Raw genomic sequence first — 19,889 nt, 5'->3', positions numbered from 1 at the left:
TTTCTTTGGGCCTAGCTTGCTTCACTTAATATATTATTTCTAGGTATTTCCATTTTTTAGGAAGGTTTTTAAAGTTGAAATCAGTAGTATCATAGAGCCAGAACCCAGCGGTTATCTTTGATGTGTCCTTCTTTTCCTTTCTAGCTAACAAGTCATGTCTATTTCATTTTCTAACTTTTCTCACATTCCTTTCATTTCACTCTTTTTTTAAAAATAACACTCCTGGAGACTTGAACTTAAGACTTGGATGCTGTACCTTAGCTTTAACAGTAATTTTAATATATATTTTTATTGTAATGATACTGTACAGAGGAGTTACAAGGTAATGAGTGCACTTCCTATGGAGCATTGTTACATCCTCCTTTATATTTCTCTACCATCCTTTTCTTTCCCACCTCCCCAACTCCTCCCTCCCCTCTTCTCCCCACCCACAAAGTTGTAAAGTTCGTTTTCAACATACTGTCTTGTACACCTCATTGCTACAATGGGTTATCCTGTATCCTTATTTCAGCATTTTGTTATTTCCCTTCCCCTCCCCAAATTAGGAAAAAAATGTATATACAAGATGCAGGATACCAGAATCAAATACAGTCACAAAAGGGGTTGTACCTGTTGTGGGAAGAACATATAAAGAAACAAAAAAATATCACATTGTACGTTATAAGTACATTAAAAGAACAGCAACAAAGATAAAATCTCTTGTGTCTCTATCTTGGGGTACATTTCACTTAGCATCAGAGTATACAGTCATATGTAATAGCTTCTGAACTCTTCTGCTTATCCTAGACATATACTAATTATTGCAGATAAGGGAAACCATGGGATCTATGTTTCTTTGAGTCTGGCTTACTCCACTTAATATAATTTTTTCCAAGTCTTTCCATTTCCTAACAAATGGGGCTATGTCATTCTTTCTGATGGAGGCATAGACTTCCATTACATATATCTATATCTATATCTATACATATATATCACATTTTCTTGATCCATTCATCTACTAACAATACTTTTAAAGTGTCTTATATTCTTCTTTTAGCAGAGAAGATCCATAGTAAATAATAAAAAAATCCACTCCTGTAGTGGACTTCTTTCAGTAAAAAAAATATATATATGTATATACATAAAGTAAGATTCCTCCCAAGCCACTGAGCCTTATTCATCCTACTGAAATCTACCATAAATATTCTTAATAATTGCTTTTATTAAATTAAAAAACAAAAATTCTTTCCAAACGGAAAAAATGCTTGTGACCAAGACCCGCTTTGAGACAATTTTTCTCTCTTAGTACTATGCATTCTTTTTATCAAAAAATGTTAATACTCTGGTTATTTTAAATTTTGATACATAATACAAAAAATTCTTAGATAACACAATTGTATGTATGCCTAAGAAGTATGCTTAATATGCTAAGTGATGAAGATTTGTCTGTGATCCATATTGATGACCCAAGTATCGACTTTGTCCCCTGAGGAGGAATACAGAGTCAAGGGCTCCATGACACCCACACTAGGCTACTCATGAAGTTTTGCAGACAAGGAGCAAAAATGGATCCTGAGTGTATTTTCCGTTGAAGTACTATTTTTACCCTGTATTTATGTATGTGCTCTTTAAGTTTTACCTAAATAATGTACAATAACCTTTGGATAGGTTAAGTGTCTTTGTCAAGCTTACAGTGAAAACTTAGTGTAGTGTGTCTCATCTACCGAAAGCAGACAGAGCCTAATTTCTTTTTCTAACTCAGTAGTACCATGAAGCAACCACATTAACTCAGATAGGCTTGCAATATATTGAAAAACTCTCTGTTGCATGAAAAAAACTAAAATTCAGGAATGAAACAATAATTTTGACCACTATATCTGAAAGGTTTCATAAATTGTAATGAAGAATGAGTGGAAATAATATAAAAAAAATCTTCCTTTCCTTGTCAAGAGAATTTATGCAAAGTATATTATTATACTTTCTCAATTATTAAGGAGATGAACCTCTGGCATTGGTGGAGGAGATACTTGAGGAGCTTGAGAGAGTAAATGTTAAGCACAGGTAGCATAGCTAACCGTCTTGGTATCCTATTTGAGCATATTATTAATCCTCATAAAATTTAATTCATTCTTATAAGCACATTTCAGATATGATTTTCAGCATCTGACAAACTTCCCTTACAAGGAAACCTTTCAAGGAAGCCACGATCAGTTTCTTGGTGGACATATATGTAGGAGATAAGAAAGAAAAAAAATATTTGTTTAAAATGGTTAGGATGGTGATGTTCTTATCTATCTCTGAATACCTAGTTAAAGATAATGATTATCAAAGCAACTAACATGGAGAAGCTTACTTTACCATCAGACTTCTTTTTTTTTTTAATTGTGAAAATACCGTACAGAGAGGGGTTACAATTACATGGGCAAGATAATGCATACATTTCTTATCAAGCATTGTTGCCTCCTCCTTTGTTTCCCCTTCCCATCCCCTCCCCTCTCCCCCCCATGCCCCGCCAAAGTTGTAAAGTTTGTTTTTCGACATAATGACTTGTACATCTCATTGTTGCAATGGGTCCACCTGTATCCCTATTTAAACGGTTTGTATTAAAATACCTATCAAAGCCTGGTGCTAATGGTTGACACCAGTAATCCTAGCTACTTAGGAGGTTGAGATCTGAGAATCATGGTTCAAAGCCAGCCCAGGCAGAAAAGTCTGTGAGACTCCTATCTCTGATAAACTACTCAGAAAAATCTGAAAGTGGTGCTGTGGTCCAAGGTGTAGAGCACTAGCCTTGGTACCAAACAGGCTCAGAGACAGCACCCAGACCCTGAGTTCAAGCCCCAAGACCAGAACACACAGACACACAGACACACACACACACAAACACAATCAATCAATCAATCAATCAAAATTATGGGCATACTAATAGACACATGAAGAAATGTTCAACATCCCTAGCCATAAAAGAAATGCAAATCAAAACAACATTGAGATATCACCTCACTCCAGTTAGAACAGCAAAAATCAAGAACTCTAACAACAACAGATGCTGGAGGGGATGTGGACAGAAAGGAACCTTACTTCATTGTTGGTGGGAATGTAAACTTGTTCAACCACTTTGGAAAGCAGTATGGAGGTTCCTCAAAAGACTCCATATAGAGCTCCCCAATGACCCAGCAATCCCACTTTTGGGCATTTACCCAAATGACCACAAACAAGGCCACACTAAAGCTACCAGCACAACTATGTTTATTGCAGCATTATTTACCATAGCTAAGATATGGAACCAACCCAGATGCCCCTCAGTAGATGAATGGATCAAGAAGATGTGGTATATATACACAATGGAATTCTATGCCTCCATCAGAAAGAATGACATTGCCCCATTTGTTAGGAAATGGAAAGGCTTGGAAAAAATTATATTAAGTGAAGTAAGCCAGGCCCAAAGAAACATAGGTCCCATGGTTTCCCTTATTTGCAATATCTAGTATAGGTATGAGTCAAGCGGAAAAAGTCAGAGAATGTGATGTTAGGAAAACGAACCCTCAAATATATATTTTAATGTTTTTGTTTCATTCATGCATGTGTTTCTAACGCATTTATAATATTATTTCTTTGTTGCTTTGTATGTCCCTCCCCCACAGTGTAACCCCCGCTTTCACTATATTTGATGTCAGTATAACATGTGGAGGAGACGGGGACAAACAAGTCGTTTAAGGATTCAGGTGGACCTGTTGCAACAATGAGAAGTACAAAATGTCATGTCAAAACCAGCTTTACAATGTCGGTGGGGGGGAAGGAGGGGGGGTATGATTGGGTGGGGGGGAGGGGGGAGGCTGGGAAGGGAGGTGAAGGGTAAACAAAGGAGGAGGCTGCAATGCTTGGTAAGAAATGTATGCATTTTCCTGCCCATGTAATTGTAACCCCTCTGTACAGTATGTTTTCAAATAAAATAAAAAAAAAAATTATGGGCATACTTCTCCAAGAATGATGTATGTATGTATATATGCATGTATCATATATGTATGCATATATATATATTCCCCAAAGGGTTCTAAGTTGAAGTATGTGAAAGTGTTCTGCTTCTGAATAACTTTGGGGACAATTATCTTCCTAAATCCTTAGGTGATTTAGTTGCTAGAGCTTATTAGTGCTGCCTCACAGCCAGAGTAATCATAAGGAATTGCAGCCTTCACTCTTATCTCTGTCCAGTCACACACACATGCACACACACACACACACACACACACACACACACACACACACACACACAATGAAACAGTTCATGGTACCCATCTTATTTATCCTCTTCGTTTTCCCTTAACTCATTTAATAGCACCATGCTTTTGGCAACACAAAAGGGTCTCTGTTGTGGTTTGACCAGGAATTGTCCCCCACAGATTAATAAGTTGAGTAGTTAGCCTTTAGTTGTTAGCAGTATTTAGGGTCGTGCAAACACTTAAACAGCTGGAAACAAGTCACTAGGGTTTGTGCCATTAAACTTTATGTCTAGTCTCTAGCCCTCTTCTTTTTCTGCTTCCTCCTCACCATGAGATGAACAACTTCCTCCCCTTCACTCACTGCCATGACATTTAGATCAAATGTACAGGGCCAACAACCATGACTGAAGCCTCTGAAACCATGAGCCCAAACAAACCTTTCTTCCTCTCAGTGCTTCTCCTGAGTATCCTGGCCACAGCTGTATAAACATAACTTACACAATTTCTTTCCTTGTGCCACAATCTCCTCAGAACTTAGAAAGAGAACAGACATGGAGCTCTCTTGACTTTCCTCCTTCCCACCCGGCACTTAGTTTGCCCAGGGGCAGCTAGATGGCAGTAACCACGTAGAAGCTGGCTGGACTGTGGTGAACAATGAGGCTTAACTAGAGGGCTCAGCTTCCGCTGCCTGTCATTCCCCAGAAAAATCTCATTTACTCTTTCCATTGATGGCCATTTATTGAGTGACTGCCCTGTTTACTCATTTGAGTATGTCCATGAATGCATTAGTCAGCTTTTTGTTATCACAATGAAATATCTGACACATAAAACAAATGAAGGAAAAGGATTTATTAAACTCACATTCTTAAAGTTCCTTCAGTTATAACAACAGAACTCAAGGGTGAACACAGGGGTATCTAAGAGAAGTATACTCTGGGAGCACATACCGTTGACCTAAAGTCCTTCTGCCTCAGCCTCAGTTACTAAAGACTCCACCATATCCCTCGTAATGCCACTCAGGGGGAAAGCTTTCTGGGCCCTGACAAAGGAACATCCAAGTTATGCTTGAGGAACAATATGGCTGGAAGAGATATTGTAAAGAACAAAAGGTCAGAAAGTGAACGAGATAAAGTGTATATAGGTAGGAAATGGTAGTTATTCTGAGGTTGCTGCTTTTTATCCTGAGACAAAATAGGAAGCCATTGGGAGAGGACAGTAAAGAGAGCTTCTTTAGGTTTACATAGCAATCTTCCTTGAGTGAGAACTGACTGGAGGGGTCAAAGATCGAGGCTAGGAGACAAGTGAGCTGATAATTTCAGTTTTTCACTTAGAGATGCTGGGGATTCACAACCAGTGCCACATCAGGGAAGATGAGAAGTCGTCTGAACTAGTATATACTGTGAAGGCAAGCTGTCAACACTTGCTTTCATCTCCATTATAGGCTATGAAAGAAGAGAAGGACCTTCATTTTTAGAGGCCTGAACATGGGTAAAGATGGTATTATCTCTGACAGTGAAGATTATGGGTGGTATAGGCAGACAAAAAGGTCAGTAAGGAGATTAAAAAGTCAGCATTGGATACACAAAGCTTGTATTATTGACTAGGAACATACGTGGAGCTGTGCAGTAGACAATTGGAACAAGAGTCTGAAATTCAGAAGAAGGGACTCTATTCAACCTGTAAGTGTGTATGTTGCAAGTATGAAATTATAAGGTTTGCTCTGTGCTCAGTAGTGGAATTTTAAAAGAAGCCAAAAAATTCATGTTTCAGCTGTGAAGCTTCCCAAAATTAAAACTAACTAATGGTGGGGATCCTTTTGTTCTTCCTAATGACACTCAAGTAAGTGTGTATTATGCTTCAAGCCTGCATGGTGGCATGGTTGAAACAGAATTCTGGCTTCAGTTTTCAAAAGTTTCGTCTTCTATCTTGTCCAATTTCTAAAAATCCTTTTCTGTGTTTAAGGCAGCCTTTGGTATATTTCCTTCACTGCACATCAGCCATTAAAGAAGATTCTTTTCTTTTGAATTTCTTATGAACAGCTGAATATACCACAAGTCAAACATACTATTAAAACCATAACCTCTTAAGCTAAACTATGCTGATCTTATGCTGAAGATACTGGACCAATGTGCATGAAACTCCCCACAGCGACATTTAGCAATAATCATTCTTCTTTGGAAGAATTTTGTTCATTTAGAAGAAAATCATAAGTCTTCATATAATTATAAAAATAGCCTTTTCTCTATCACTTCTAATTCCCCTCTGCCTTTCTTTCAAACTTTTTTGTCATCTGTCTTAAATTCTTGCATACTCTGCTTTTATAGAGATGCCAAACAGTTGGTGATCTGTCTGTCATGTTTTCCCAGTTCATGCTATGACCTATTACTGTGCTAGATTATCTGGGTTCTTGGACAATGTAAGAAAGCTGACAACATTTACGTTGAAATATTGCATTCTAAAGGAAGACATTGCTATCCAGACATTACTAGAATGTGTTTGGAGTGGTCTGCTTGAAATCTGAATTAAAAGCCCCATGTCCGAGATTGTGATGGACCTCACACTTTGTTCTATTTAGTACTACTCTGCCATTCTTTCCCTAGGTTCATGTTTTAATAGTTCAGTTCATGCCATGTAGAGAGAAGAAAGAAAAAATAAAACAGCAGTTAAAACAAACTGGTTAAAGAATATGCAGATTGCCCCCATAAAATCACTCTTTTAAAATAAGCAAATTGGGATTATGAATCTTTTATTTCAAATGCCTACTTTACACATGAGCTTTTCTTATTAGAATGTGCATCGAACCCAGCTTCAAGTCAGGTCTACAAACTCTCTCATTCGTTTCTTTTCCTCGACTTAGGAACATTATGTTTTCCCTTACCCAAGTACTTTTTTCTCTTCTAGAAATACATCATTGGTTTTTTCAGTGACCAGAGACAAATAAATTTTTAGCCCATATTTTCAGCTGTAAATTGAATTGCTTAGCATGGCAATACAGGTTTGTGTGGGGCTTGTTAGAGATATGTTTAGCTTCTTCCCTGCCTCTCTCCCTATGTGCCCAACTATATTCAATAATCTTGAGTTTTAAAGATCTTCGTGTGCATAGTCTAAGAAAAGTATTGGTCTTAATTACTTTTTGCACTGGTAGGATGCTGTCTTACAAACGTTCAAAGTTGTATTCATGAAAAGGAACAAAATCGCAGCTCATGCTAGCTTGTGTGAAAGGAGGACAACCTTAGAAATAACTTGGCTTACCTCACAGAATCCAGCACAGACCTGAGCAACCAGCCTTTGGAAGTGTTAGGAGTGCAATGAGGTCTTGAGGACAGCAGGAAACAAACATGCAGCCAGCATTGGGACTCTCTTCTCCTGTCACTTCTGCCCCATGTGGAAAGTCAGAAGTTTGTTTCTGTCCTTTTTATTTCACCATAAACCAAAGTCCTCCCCATGCCTCACAATATGATGGTAGCACTTTGTGACATTCTGTTTTTTAAAAATGTTTTAAAAAAGGTTACAGTTACATGAGTCAGGTAATGAGTCCACTTCCTATCGAGCATCGTTACCCCCCTCTTTTGTTTTCCCCCTACTATCCCTTCCTTCCCTATCTCCCCAACTCCTCCCTCCCTCTCCCCACAAGTTGCAAAGTTTGTTTTCAACATAGTGTGTGATATTCTTTTTTGTATGTGTTTGTTACAATGTCAGGCACCAAAATGAGGCTAACTTAAAAGAAATATGTATGTGTACATGCATGCATGCACAATGAACATCTAACTTACATAGTTTTCTGTTCTTTTGGGGGTGATGCTAGCAGAACTGGAACTCAGGGCCTTACATTCTTTTGGTTTGCTTGCTTACAGCTGGTACTCTACCATATGAGCCAAGCTCCCAGCCTGACATTTTTCTGGCATTTTTTTTTATTGTGCTGGTTAACTAGAGCTGGGCTATTTCAGACTTTTCTGCCCAGCCTGGCTTCAAAGTTTAGTCTTCTGTTCTCAGCTTTCTGAACAGATAGGCTTCCAGGAGTCAGCCAACAGTGCTCAGGTAACTCTCTATTCTGAAATGTACATTTTGCTGGAACACAAGAACACTAATGCTGTCACTGACTAACTGCTCATCATTTGTGTGACAGAGTGAGAGAAAGAGAGATGTGTGGAGTAAATGGGAAGGCAGACAAGATGGACAAGTGTTTGGCCATCTTAGAAAAGGAAATAGGAGAAAGTAGGCAGTACAAGGTATTTAGAAGTAAGCCCATGTCAGACAGGATGCAAAAGAAATGTTGATGTTTTCCTGTCAGACTTATCCAAAGAGACAGAGCAGCTGTAGAACTGGGTTTCCACTACTTACAAACATATTTCTTGGCTTGTTTAGTTTCTTTCAGTGAACCATTTTCATAATAAATACCCCAGCTCTTTTTTTTCCTTTTCCTTGCACTTTAAGCCATGGTTGGGTACCATGAACTTATCAACAAGCTTTTTCCAAACATAAGCTCTGTCAGCACAATTGTATGTTGCTGTGCTGAGCAGAAAATTTCTAATAATACTTGTGAACATATGCAGAAATATTACTTTTCTGAGCTATGAACCAATCATTGCTGGAGGGCTTCCTACCTATCCAGGACATTTAAAGTAAATCATCTTAGTTTTTGCTGGCCTCAGATTCTTCATGGTTCCACAATGAACCCATTTATTGTGATATACCACTCTGGTAACTTCATTACTTGCACCTTTCCTTTTATAAATTAAGGAAAGTGTTTTCCCTTTACTCCTTCAGATTCATTGTAAAGATTTATTTTCAGCAATTCCAGTATTTATCATTTCTTTTAACTATTTATTTTACATGCATTTATTGAAGACTTGCCAGTAGTTTTGAATGGTGAATATAATAGGTACAGACTATCTTACTGTCTATACTATCTTACTATCTATACTGTTTCAGCTGGGATTTGAGTCAGATGTAGGTATGACTAAAGTCCATGATTTATTGCTATTGTTCTTATTGTTATTATCTTTAACTAGTTGTACAGAGGAGTTGCCAATCAACAAAACAGCTTATGAGCACATCTTGATCAATTTCACCCCTTTCCATTCCTCTCAAACCAACCATTTCCCTCAATATTGCTAATTTTGCAGGATATGCAAAATTTTATGACTGCATTCTAAATTCCACAATTTCTACCTAAAAGAAAACCTTCATGTAAACCTGAATGATTTTCATGTATATTTATCCCACCATTTTTGGAATTTGCTTTATTTCTCAAATTATCACTTAACCTAGTCTCTACCTGCTCTGATCTTTTTCCTTCACATTATTCATACTCATTCTGTGCACAGCATGTTTCCTTCACAGCAGTCTAATACTCGACACATGCCTCACTACCCCACCATGAATAACATTGTTGTGAATATCAGTAAATCGAATACAACGTTTGCATATTTTAAACAACATTCTAAGATCAAACCATGTAGGTGTCACTGTTAGTTCAAATTGTATGAGATTTGCAGAATTTTTATTGTGTGTGTTGGAAATATTTTCAGAATACTTTGGTTTTGGCCAGTTTAAATAAATGTTTTAAGAATGATTTTATTACTTAAAAAATGAAAATTTTTTTTGCATTTGAGTAGGCATCATCTTTTCAAATTTTATGTTGTTCATATGCAGGTTAACATAGTCCATCACCCAATCAGAAACATACATACTAAGCATAATCTCAGATACATGGCCCTTTCCCTCTCATTTAAAAATGTAAAAATATTTTAAAAATTATAAACTTGTAATACATATTCATCTTTTCTATGCTAAATGAAGCACTTTGTAGACTATAACCTCTTCCTTTTAACTATACATGAAACAAGTATTTGTCCCAATGTTAGAATTTTCAAATCACATGCTTAACTCAGTTCTGCGTCTCCTGTTACTGAATAGTGTTTATGTTGAGAGAGTTTTATTTGCTTCGTGTCATTTAATTCTGCTTAGGTACAATATTGCAGCAGATTAATTTCCAGTATCAATTCATGTAGCTGGAAAGGAGGGTGTTTTTTCTTGATTTTAACTGGTTTGGTTTCTTTTGTTTGTTTTTGCATTATGTCCTGTTAGGTGTTTGCCAAACTACTGTGAACATGGAGGACGCTGCTCCCAGTCCTGGACCACCTTCTACTGCAACTGTTCTGACACTGGTTACACTGGTGGCACTTGCCATGACTGTGAGTAGATATGTGGTTTGTCTGCAGGAGATACCAATGTTAATATCAAGATACATTTTATTCATTCAACTGGTACTATTTGAGAGAATTTTGTAGTGGATAGGAGAATACCACAATACCAAACATATCCTTGTGGCATTTGTGGACTACCCACAAGATAGACAGGAAATGAAATTGAAAATGTACTAAGAGAAAGAGGAAAGAACAGGTGTTATGGGCACACACTGGTCCCAGTAACAACTGGCCGTGTCACTTGCCCATCACATGGCGAAAGAGAGACTTGCACATTGTCTTCTTTATGGTAGTAGAAATTCCATCATCTCAATGTTGTCAGTGCAGGGAGCTTGTAGAAGCACAAGGAAGAATGTCCAAGCTTCTACCTGAGAGTTCTAAACATTATTTGCACTCGCATCTCATTGGCCAGATTCAAGCCCCAGTGATATACTGAAGAGAAGATGAAGTGCTTTATTACCAAGGGATGTGACAAAACAGAACCTGAGCGTTAGTGATGAGGACTGATAATTACCTGTCAACCCTGGACATCAGGGAGCCTTCATGTGGAAGGCTTGGTCTGATACTGCAGTAGAACTGTGATGGAGTAGAAACACAGAAAGGAGAGAACTTAGGGAAAAGGGACAAATGGAGACATATAAAGCATACAGACTTCTGTCGAATGCCTGAATGCCAAGTAGCTCCACATGAGGAGGTACTCATAGTAAAGGGGATAATGGGAAAAGAGCAGAGGATGAATAAGCTGCAGTATACAAAAATAGGGAGGGACGAATAAAACAATAGCAAGATAACATAAACGCTGATTCCTATAACATTCTCTTTGGGATTACCGAACAAAATATACAATAAAGCAGAGAGCGGTTGCTATCTGGTGAACTGCATGTCAACTTGAGAGGTGAAGTTTAAGAATGATTCAGTAGGATGTATCTGGCTATAAGGGTAGGATAGGTCATGGAAAATGTGAAATTTGAACTTGGCTTGGGAGAATGAGGAATGGGAAAATCTCTACTAGGAAGGCAGAGAACCAAGCAAGTGAAGGCCTGTTGCTGTTTTGAAGACAGCAGTAAGGCTATCACCAGTTTTTCTTATTTTCTGCTACTGTTAGCTGGTACTCAGGGTACAGAAAGGGATTGGGCTGGGCTGAAGTCTGACTTTGGGCTAACCTTAATCAGGAAAAGCAAGAGATGGGATACCCTGGACAAAGAACTGAGAAAGGAAAGAGAGGATAAGAAAGGGGACCCCAGGGGGTCCAGAGCTCACTGGCTTCTGAACCCCAGAGCTCCCATTAACAAGCTTATTTACTTAATTCAGTAAAGGGGAAGTGACTAAGGTACATGCAGAGACTAGAGTAGAAATCTATCTTTGCAGTTACAAACAACACAAGTGATACTGACTTCCTTATCTTAGAAAGTGGAGGAAAGCAATAAACACACCAACCTGAATGAACATAGACTTGCATCTTATTGCTAAGGTCTTGTTTGGGTGTCCAAACAGCTCACACTTAGGGTAGAACATGAACCTCTGACTTGCCCTGATTGTTTGATCTTTCCAGGGCCCAGCTCTCAGCCTTCTGAGTGCTGTTAAGATGTCCTTCCAATCTCTTCACCCTTACCAGGCCCCAGAGTTTTCCTTCCAAGTTCCCTATACTGACTCTGATGTAGCATGAGAAATACTGATGTTCTCAGTCTGAGAACCTCTCCAGTACTCCACATCTCTGCTCTGCCTCTCAGTGTGGTGTTTATCAATGATGCCATGGAAAACTCTGATTAAATCAGAAATAGTCCACTGTTTATCATGGGACAGGGATGAAACACTGTGAGTTGCCTGAAGAAAGGAAAAAAAAGACATTGTTTGACTGTGTCATAAAATATGTTATTTAAAATTTTCAATTTAAAACTATGGAATAGTGAAGAGAATAGTAGGATTTGTGAAAGAATGGATTTCAAATGTATATGGTTATTAGACTTAGTAAGTGCATAATTTTACCTATCGAAGGTGGTATTAAAAGATTCTAGGAGGAAAATTTGTTGAATTCTTGTTGGCACATCTAAATAAACTATACATGAAATGTCAATCTAAATATTTTAAATCTATTTCCAAGGATGTTATGTCTGAGAAACCAAGATTAAAATGTATATGTACAAAACAGAATGCACACAGGACTACCCAGATTGTGTGAGTGCTATTATAAGATGCTCAGGAGAAACAAAGATGATGGTGTATCTAATAGAAAGTACCTTGAAGATTTAAGTCAACAAAACCTACCTATAAGCCAAATCACATTACAACATTCCTATAACCTTTAACGATTTTTCTGTTCACTGTCTCCAAAAGTAATTTAACAATTTTTTTGAGGAGTTCATCTTCACAGGTGCTGTTCTCCTTTAATTTACTCCATCCATCAGGCTAAAAATAGGATATTTTTAGGTTTAAAAAAGTGTGAACTTGAAAATCTATGGAAGAAGAGCTGATTTTTAAAGGAACACTGTCAAAGCTGATAAGGAGACTCAACATACAGAGCCTGAATTTTAAAAAAATAAAAAAAACCTTTCACTTTTTCCTTTTTTTTTTTTTTTTTGGTAAAATTACTGAGTTCCAAAGCTATAGGCTGTAACTCTGTGGATCTACCTTCCATTGTAGCCACCAAGCTAAAGCCAGTCAGATGTGTTTGTTTGTCTGTAACTTTGGCAAGTTCATATTGAATATTTGAACCTATTCAGTTCAAGAATCTGTCCTCTCTTTAATCACTCTCTTGACCATTTTGAGTGAGGACCATTTCTTTGCAGTCACTTTGTAAATTGAGTAGTTTATGTATTCTTCAGGCCTTCAATAAGTGTGCTCCCATGAAATGAGTCATCAAAAGCCAGAGCTGCCCCCTAATAGTGAAGATGGCACATTCTAGGGCTGATTGGTTGAGTTGTACTCTGGTCACATCCTGACAGAAATTTGATTTCAGAGTCTGTTAGATTAAAGGCAGACGTGTGTTATCAGACTGCTGGGGTTCTTCTCACAGCACAGCTGGGGATGGAGATGTTGAGACCAGGCTTATCTGATCCTGCTTGCCTAGTTATAAGGTGCAGTTCAGTTCTGCACATTTCAAGAAGAAAACTTCCTTTAGTTATTTATTATTATTATTAGTAGTAGGTTTTGAGGCTTGAACTCTGGGCCTGGGCTCTGTCCCTCAGCTCTTCAGCTCAAGTCAAGTACTCTACCACTTAAGCCACAGCGCCACTTCCTGTTTTCTGGTGGTTAATTAGAGATAAGAGTCTTTTCTGCACAGGTTATCTTTGAACCCTCACCCTCAGATCTCAGCCTCCTGAGTAGCTAGGATTATAGGCATGAGCAACTGGCCTTTGGCAAGAAGAAAACTATTTTCTTGCACTCTTCTTGCCATGAATTAGTTTTCCTACATATAGTTCCTAATATATTAGACATTGGAAAACCTGTGTAATAATTGTCAAACTGATATTAATGATAGAAAACATTGTCAATGCTAGACTTCTCCTTTTTTTTTTTTTTTTTTTTTGTCGGTCCTGGGACTTGAACTCTGGGCCTAGGTGCTGTCCCTCAGCTCTTTAGCTCAAGGCTAGCATTCTACCACTTGAGCCACAGTGTTATTAACTGTTTTCTGGTGGTTTATTGGAGATGAGAGTTTCACAGACTTTTCTGGCCTGGCTGGTTTTGGATCTCAGTCCTTCTTATTCACCACATTTGGTAAGCATTAGATTTTTTTTTTTTTCAGGCAGGAAAAGAAGTTTACTGAACTGTTGTCCCCACTGTGCATAGTGGAGAGGCATGGCCGAAAAAGGGGAGACCCACCTTGGGGTCAGGACTTATCTAGACCAGGGACAGGAAGAGGTGTGGCCAGGCCAGGGACAGGAAGAGGTAATGGCCAGGCCAGGGACAGGAAGAGGTATGGCCAGGTGAGGGAAAGGTGTGGCCACAATGGATCTGGCTGTGACCTCAGGGTCTGTGACCCTCCTAAGGTCAGATGGGAGGCATGTGAACAGAGGTGGACCAGGATGTGACCTAGCAAGAGGGGAAGGTGACTGCTTCCAGGTGTGCCAGTTACCTAGGTAACAGATGCTGGGTGGAAACTTAGCCTAGAGGTAGGGAGGTGTCTGCACAGAGCCTGCAGGGCCCAGGGCAGATGTTACTTTCCAGCCTTCTGATAATTATGTTAAATGGCAAAGGTTCTCTTTGGCTACTTCCTGCTGTCAAAAGGAGAGTCAACATTAGGAGTAAAAGGCTGAGATGTGGTCCCCTCTGGGAGAAGGCCCAGCTGTCCCTTGGTGGTAGTCCTTGAATTAACTCTGGAAGAAGTCTCAGGAGGCAGGGAGGGGCCCGGCAAAAAAAAAAATTACTAGGGGCTGGGAAGGTGGCTCAGTGGTAGAGTGCTTGCCTTGCATGCCTGAGGCCCTGGGTTCGATTCCTCAGCACCACATAAGCAAAATGAAAAAAGCCGGAAGTGGCGCTATGGCTCAAGTGGTAGAGCACTAGCCTTGAGCTGAAGAGCTGAGGGAAAGCCCAGGCCCAGAGTTCAGACCCCACGACTGGACCAAAAAAAAAAAATTACTAGAGAGCAAACAAATGGCAAGAGGAAGGGTTTGGAGCAGAAAATTAAAAATTGGATGATTTGGCTAGAATGGCTAGCTCTTATCTCCTGTATTCCAAGCTGTCCTGGAATTGGTAGAAATGTCCTTAGCTACTTCTGACATATAGCAAGTAGGTAGGGGATAGTGTCAGGTAACAAATGCAAGAATGTAAATTCCTGTCCAGTTAAAAGGTAGACAAGGATGGACATGAGCTGAGCAGGCTTCTTATTTCTCTTGACCTCCTGGCTCTGGTTAATTTTGAAAGTACAGGCACAAAATGGAAGATGTGACATTATCTCCTCTTACTCTTCTCCATGGTCCCTTGTTCCCAAGACTGGTTGAGTACCAGGGGTCTAGGTGCTCATTGCTAGGATAGCTCATCCCACTTTGTACACAGAGGTTTGAACTCAAGGCTTGAGCACTGTCCCTGAGCACTTCTGTGCTCTATCATTTTGAGTTACAGTACCACTTCCAGTGTTTGCTGGTTAATTAAAGATAAGAGTCTCCTGATTCATGCTGCCAGCTATCTCTGCAGGTTAGTTGGGAGATGGAGTCTCAGGGATTTTTCTGCTTGGGCTGACTTTGAACTGCAATCTTCACCACAAAAACCCCTTATTATTTCCAATTAAAGCAACAAGGAGATTTTTTTTTTTATTGTTGACCTGATTTTGAGACACAGTTCCAAAGAGTAGACTAGACTGAAAACTAAAACAGTAGAGCCCAGAATGACCTGAAATTCAAGATCATCTTCTGTGCCCCTTGAGCACTGTGATTGTAGTAATATGCTCTAATACTTGGCCACAAAGAAAGGTTTATTAGAATACAGTCACACCCATTCTTTCAAACAGTGTTGAATGGATTGAAGTAAAGTAGTAATTTTAACAAAAAATCCTTGAGAAATTCCTTTGGTGCTTGAATCTTCTTTAAAAACAATGGTTCATATATGTTCCTTCCAAACCACTATGGAATATTTTTGAGACTAGTTGCAGATTTGCCATAAATCAATTAAGTCATAATATTTAATGTTTATTCTTTACAATTAGAAAAACTGAGCATAGGATTTGTAAGGTCTGCTGGGGCCACGCAGGCTCTGTGCAGACACCTCCCTACCTCTTAGCTAAGTTTCCACCCAATATCTGTTACCTAGGTAACTGGCAAACCTGGAATCAGTCACCTCCTCTTCCAGCTAGGTCATATCTTGGGCCATCTCTGGTCACATGCCTCCTGTCTGACCTTAGGAGGGTCCCAGGCCCTGAGGTCACATCTGGATCCATTGTGGCCACACCTTTCCCCCAGGCCATACCTCTTCCTGTCCCTGGCCTAGATAAGTCCTGGCCCAGGGTGGGTCGCCCTTCCTTTTTCAGCCATACCTCTCCACCATGCATGGCAAGGTCAGCAATTCGGTAAATAAACTTATTTTCCTGCCTGAATAGAGCTTGGTGTTCTCTTCATCAGCTACCTAATGAAACCTACCTATTTAATATACCTTATAGGTTTGGGGTGGGTATAAATGGTGGATGATAATGAAGAAATAATGATCAAGATGCATTCTATTCATAAATTGAATTGTTGAATGACAACTTCTTTGTACAACTAGTTAAATATAATTTAAAAGCAAAAGCAAACAGTCCTAAAGGATTCTTTCCTATGGAAATGACAATATATTTATTATGTTGGAGCACATTTCCTTGAAGGTGTTGTCCAAAAGGAAAACAATAAATGAAATTGTATTAGTATTTTTAATATTAAAATGGTAATATCCTGAAATTGTGAATTTATAGTTCTTCAGGGCTTGTTTTAATGTTTTTGTTGTTAGTTGATGTTTTTCAGAAAGGGTGAATTAATAGCAACTAGGACAATTACGGTCCGTTTTTGTGTGTTCAGCTTTTGTGTATAAATGGGTTGAAGTATAAGGCAAAGATGCTTGCTTTCAGTAATTGTGGCCTTAATGATAGAAGGAGAAAGGAGGAGGAGAAAGAGGAGAAGATGGATATTATTTGGGCACTGCTAGCTCATGCATGTTATACTAGCTATACAGGAGACTGAGATCAGAAGATGTTCTAAATCAGACTGGGTAGGAAAGTTCTTGAGACTCTTACCTTTAACTAACCAGCAATAAGCCAGATATGGAGCTGTGGCTCAAGTGGTCGTCTGCCAGCCTTGATTGAAAAAGATAAGGGTGAGCAGAGAGGTCCCAAGCACAAGCCACAGTATTGATACAATAAAAACAAAGAAGAGGAAAAAGGAGGAGCACAAGGAAGACAAGAAAGAGATTGTTGATTCACCTCCTGCTTCATTTTTTGACATTACACAGACTTCAGTGTTGTCACCAGTTTTATCCATTGATTTGCCCACTAACTGATAGGACCGCTTGCTTATCAGCTAGCTCTGTGTAGCTTTATTGAGTGAAACTGTACTTGATTTTCTTAATATCTATGTCTGATGACAATCACAGGAGCCCTGGCCAGGGTCTTCTTACCATGTCTCAGGTATTACTAATCCTTTTTCACAGTGTATATAGCTTCTGACATCCTAACAATACCTCTCAGCTCATTTTTCATCTTTACTAAAGAATGTCAACTTTCTTCTTCTCCCCTACTCTATAGAGTGTTTTTCCCCTTGGGCAGCCGATAGGCAGGTATTGATTGGAGGCATCTCAAGTTGTCTTGTTATCAAAGTCATCAAAGAGCAACAACACTTCTTTAGTTTTGCTGTTGCTGAATTGTCCTCTGTGTGGATGGTATTTGGAGGGTTGGAATGAAAAGCTGGAGATGGCAGGAGACTGTCATTGTAAGAATTTATTTAGAAGCCTCACTCATATTTTTTTTAGCTTAGGCCAATGATTATATTAATAATTCTATGAGTTTCCTATCAAAATATAGAGAAATTTAAAGTCTTGTCCTCATAATGTTACCAGTTGCTTATTCTCAACCTTCTTCTAAGAAGGAACAGAGGAAGATGAAGAAGAAGGAAGAGGATGAAAAGTTGGAGGGAAATGAGGGAAGGAGGAGGAAGAACAGGGGGAGAGAAGAAAGTGGGAGAGTTTTTTTTTAAATTAACCAATGGGGTTTAAACTCATATACCTTGCTCATGGTTTCCTTGCTCATGGCTGTGCTCTACCACATAAGTCATGTCTGTATCCTGGCTTTTTGTTAGTTATTTGGGATTTGGAGTCTCTAGGACTTTTCTGCTCAGGATGGATTTGAACTGTATTCCAACCTCCTTCTCAGTAGCAAGGATTACAGGAATAAGCAATTGCACCTGGCTTCCTGTTTCTTTTTCTTTTTCTTTTTTGAATGACATTAATCATGGCCTTTTGTATTATCGTTAGTGTTATTCTCGTCATGTAATGTCTACTACTGAGATTGTGAAGGCCTAAGGGAAGAAACTGAGTTTTACTATATGTGGTGAACAAAGTAAGGAATTTCCCGGTCTTCTCCCTCAGACCTCACAAGAGTGGTTCTCAGCTACTTCTGCACAGTGGACATTCACCAAGACTAAATGTAAGGAGCTGGATTCTCCAAAAGGAGAGAGGCCAGATAAGTGAAATAGACTTGAAAGACTTAGGGGAGTGATTGGACTGACTGGCTCACAAGGGTTAGACGAGTAGGTAGAAATTTCCCAGGAAGCTATTTCTTGTTTGTTTTTTTTTTAATCCCATGACATTATTTTATTTTTAAATATGTTTTTATTGTAAAAATACTGTACAGAGGGGTTACAGTTACACGATCGAAGTAATGAGTACATTTCCTATCAAGCATTGTTACCTCCTCCTTTGTTTTTCCCCTCCCTTCCCTTCTCTCCCACCTCCACAACTACACTCCCCCCTCCCCTCTCCCCTCCTCCCTGCCTAAATTATAAAGTTCATTTTTCAATATAGTGTTTTGTACATCTCATTGGTACAATGGGTCAACGTGTATCCCTGTTTAAGCATTTTGTTTTTTCCCTTCCCCTCCCCAAGTTAGAGAACTGTATATACAAGATGCAGGGCACCGATATCAAGTAAATGAAAACAGGGGTTATATGGTCAGGGAGGAACATACAAAGAAACAAAAAAAAATAACATGGCATATTATAAATAACTTTAAGACCAATAGCAAGAAAGAAAAAAATAAAACACTTGTGTCCCTATCTTGGGGTTCATTTCACTTAACATCACCTTATCTGGTCATATATACATAGCTTTTGACCTTTTCTGCTTGTCCCAGATATATACTAATTATTGCAAATAAGGGAAACCATGGGACCTATGTTTCTTTGGGCCTGGCTTACTTCATTTAATATAATTTTTTCCAAGTCTTTTCATATCCTAACAAATGGAGTGATGTCATTAGATGCTGGAGGGGATGTGGCTAGAAGGGAACCTTACTGCATTGTTGGTGGGAGTGTAAACTTGTTCAACCACTTTGGAAAGCAGTATGGATGTTCCTCAAAAGACTTCACATAGAGGTCCCCTATGACCCAGCAATCCCACTTTTGGGCATTTATGCAAATGATCGCAATGAAGACCATAGTAAAGCTACCATCACAACTATGTTTATTGCAGCTTTATTTACCATAGCTAAGATATGGAACCAACCCAGATGCCCCTCAGTAGATGAATGGATCAAGAAAATGTGAGATACACACACACACAATCAAACTCTATGCCTCTAAGAAGCTATTTCTAAGAGCAAGCATCCCAAGAAGTATGTGAGATAATTGTGTGCACAGAGTATATGTGGAACAATTCAAGTTGTAAGTTTGTGGAGAAAGGAGTGGGCATTAGTGCTCTGGTGCTCTTTGTGCTTTATATATAGTATAGCAGTTTTTGTTTATCAATAGACTGAATTCCAAGCCTCCCTGTGGTTGATATAACCATAGATAGATAATATGGATAGAAAGCT

At 38.9% G+C, this 19,889-nt stretch overlaps 1 protein-coding gene across 3 annotated transcripts in view; it reads left to right on the top strand.

Moving 5' to 3' along the window:
* Positions 1-19,889, top strand: part of Cntnap5 (contactin associated protein family member 5) — a 907,059-nt gene that overhangs the window by 548,044 nt on the left and 339,126 nt on the right. For all 3 annotated transcript variants that reach the window (XM_042685183.1, XM_042685182.1, XM_042685181.1), the window contains exon 11: positions 10,290-10,396. In XM_042685183.1, the coding sequence (XP_042541117.1) occupies positions 10,290-10,396 (107 nt within the window). The remainder of the gene's footprint in view (positions 1-10,289; positions 10,397-19,889) is intronic.

The sequence above is a fragment of the Dipodomys spectabilis genome, unplaced genomic scaffold (assembly GCF_019054845.1).
Source record: "Dipodomys spectabilis isolate Male_0828 unplaced genomic scaffold, ASM1905484v1 ptg000094l, whole genome shotgun sequence".
NCBI lineage: Eukaryota > Metazoa > Chordata > Mammalia > Rodentia > Heteromyidae > Dipodomys > Dipodomys spectabilis.
Note: the sequence above shows the minus strand (reverse complement) of the source record. Positions and strands in the feature narration are given on the sequence as shown.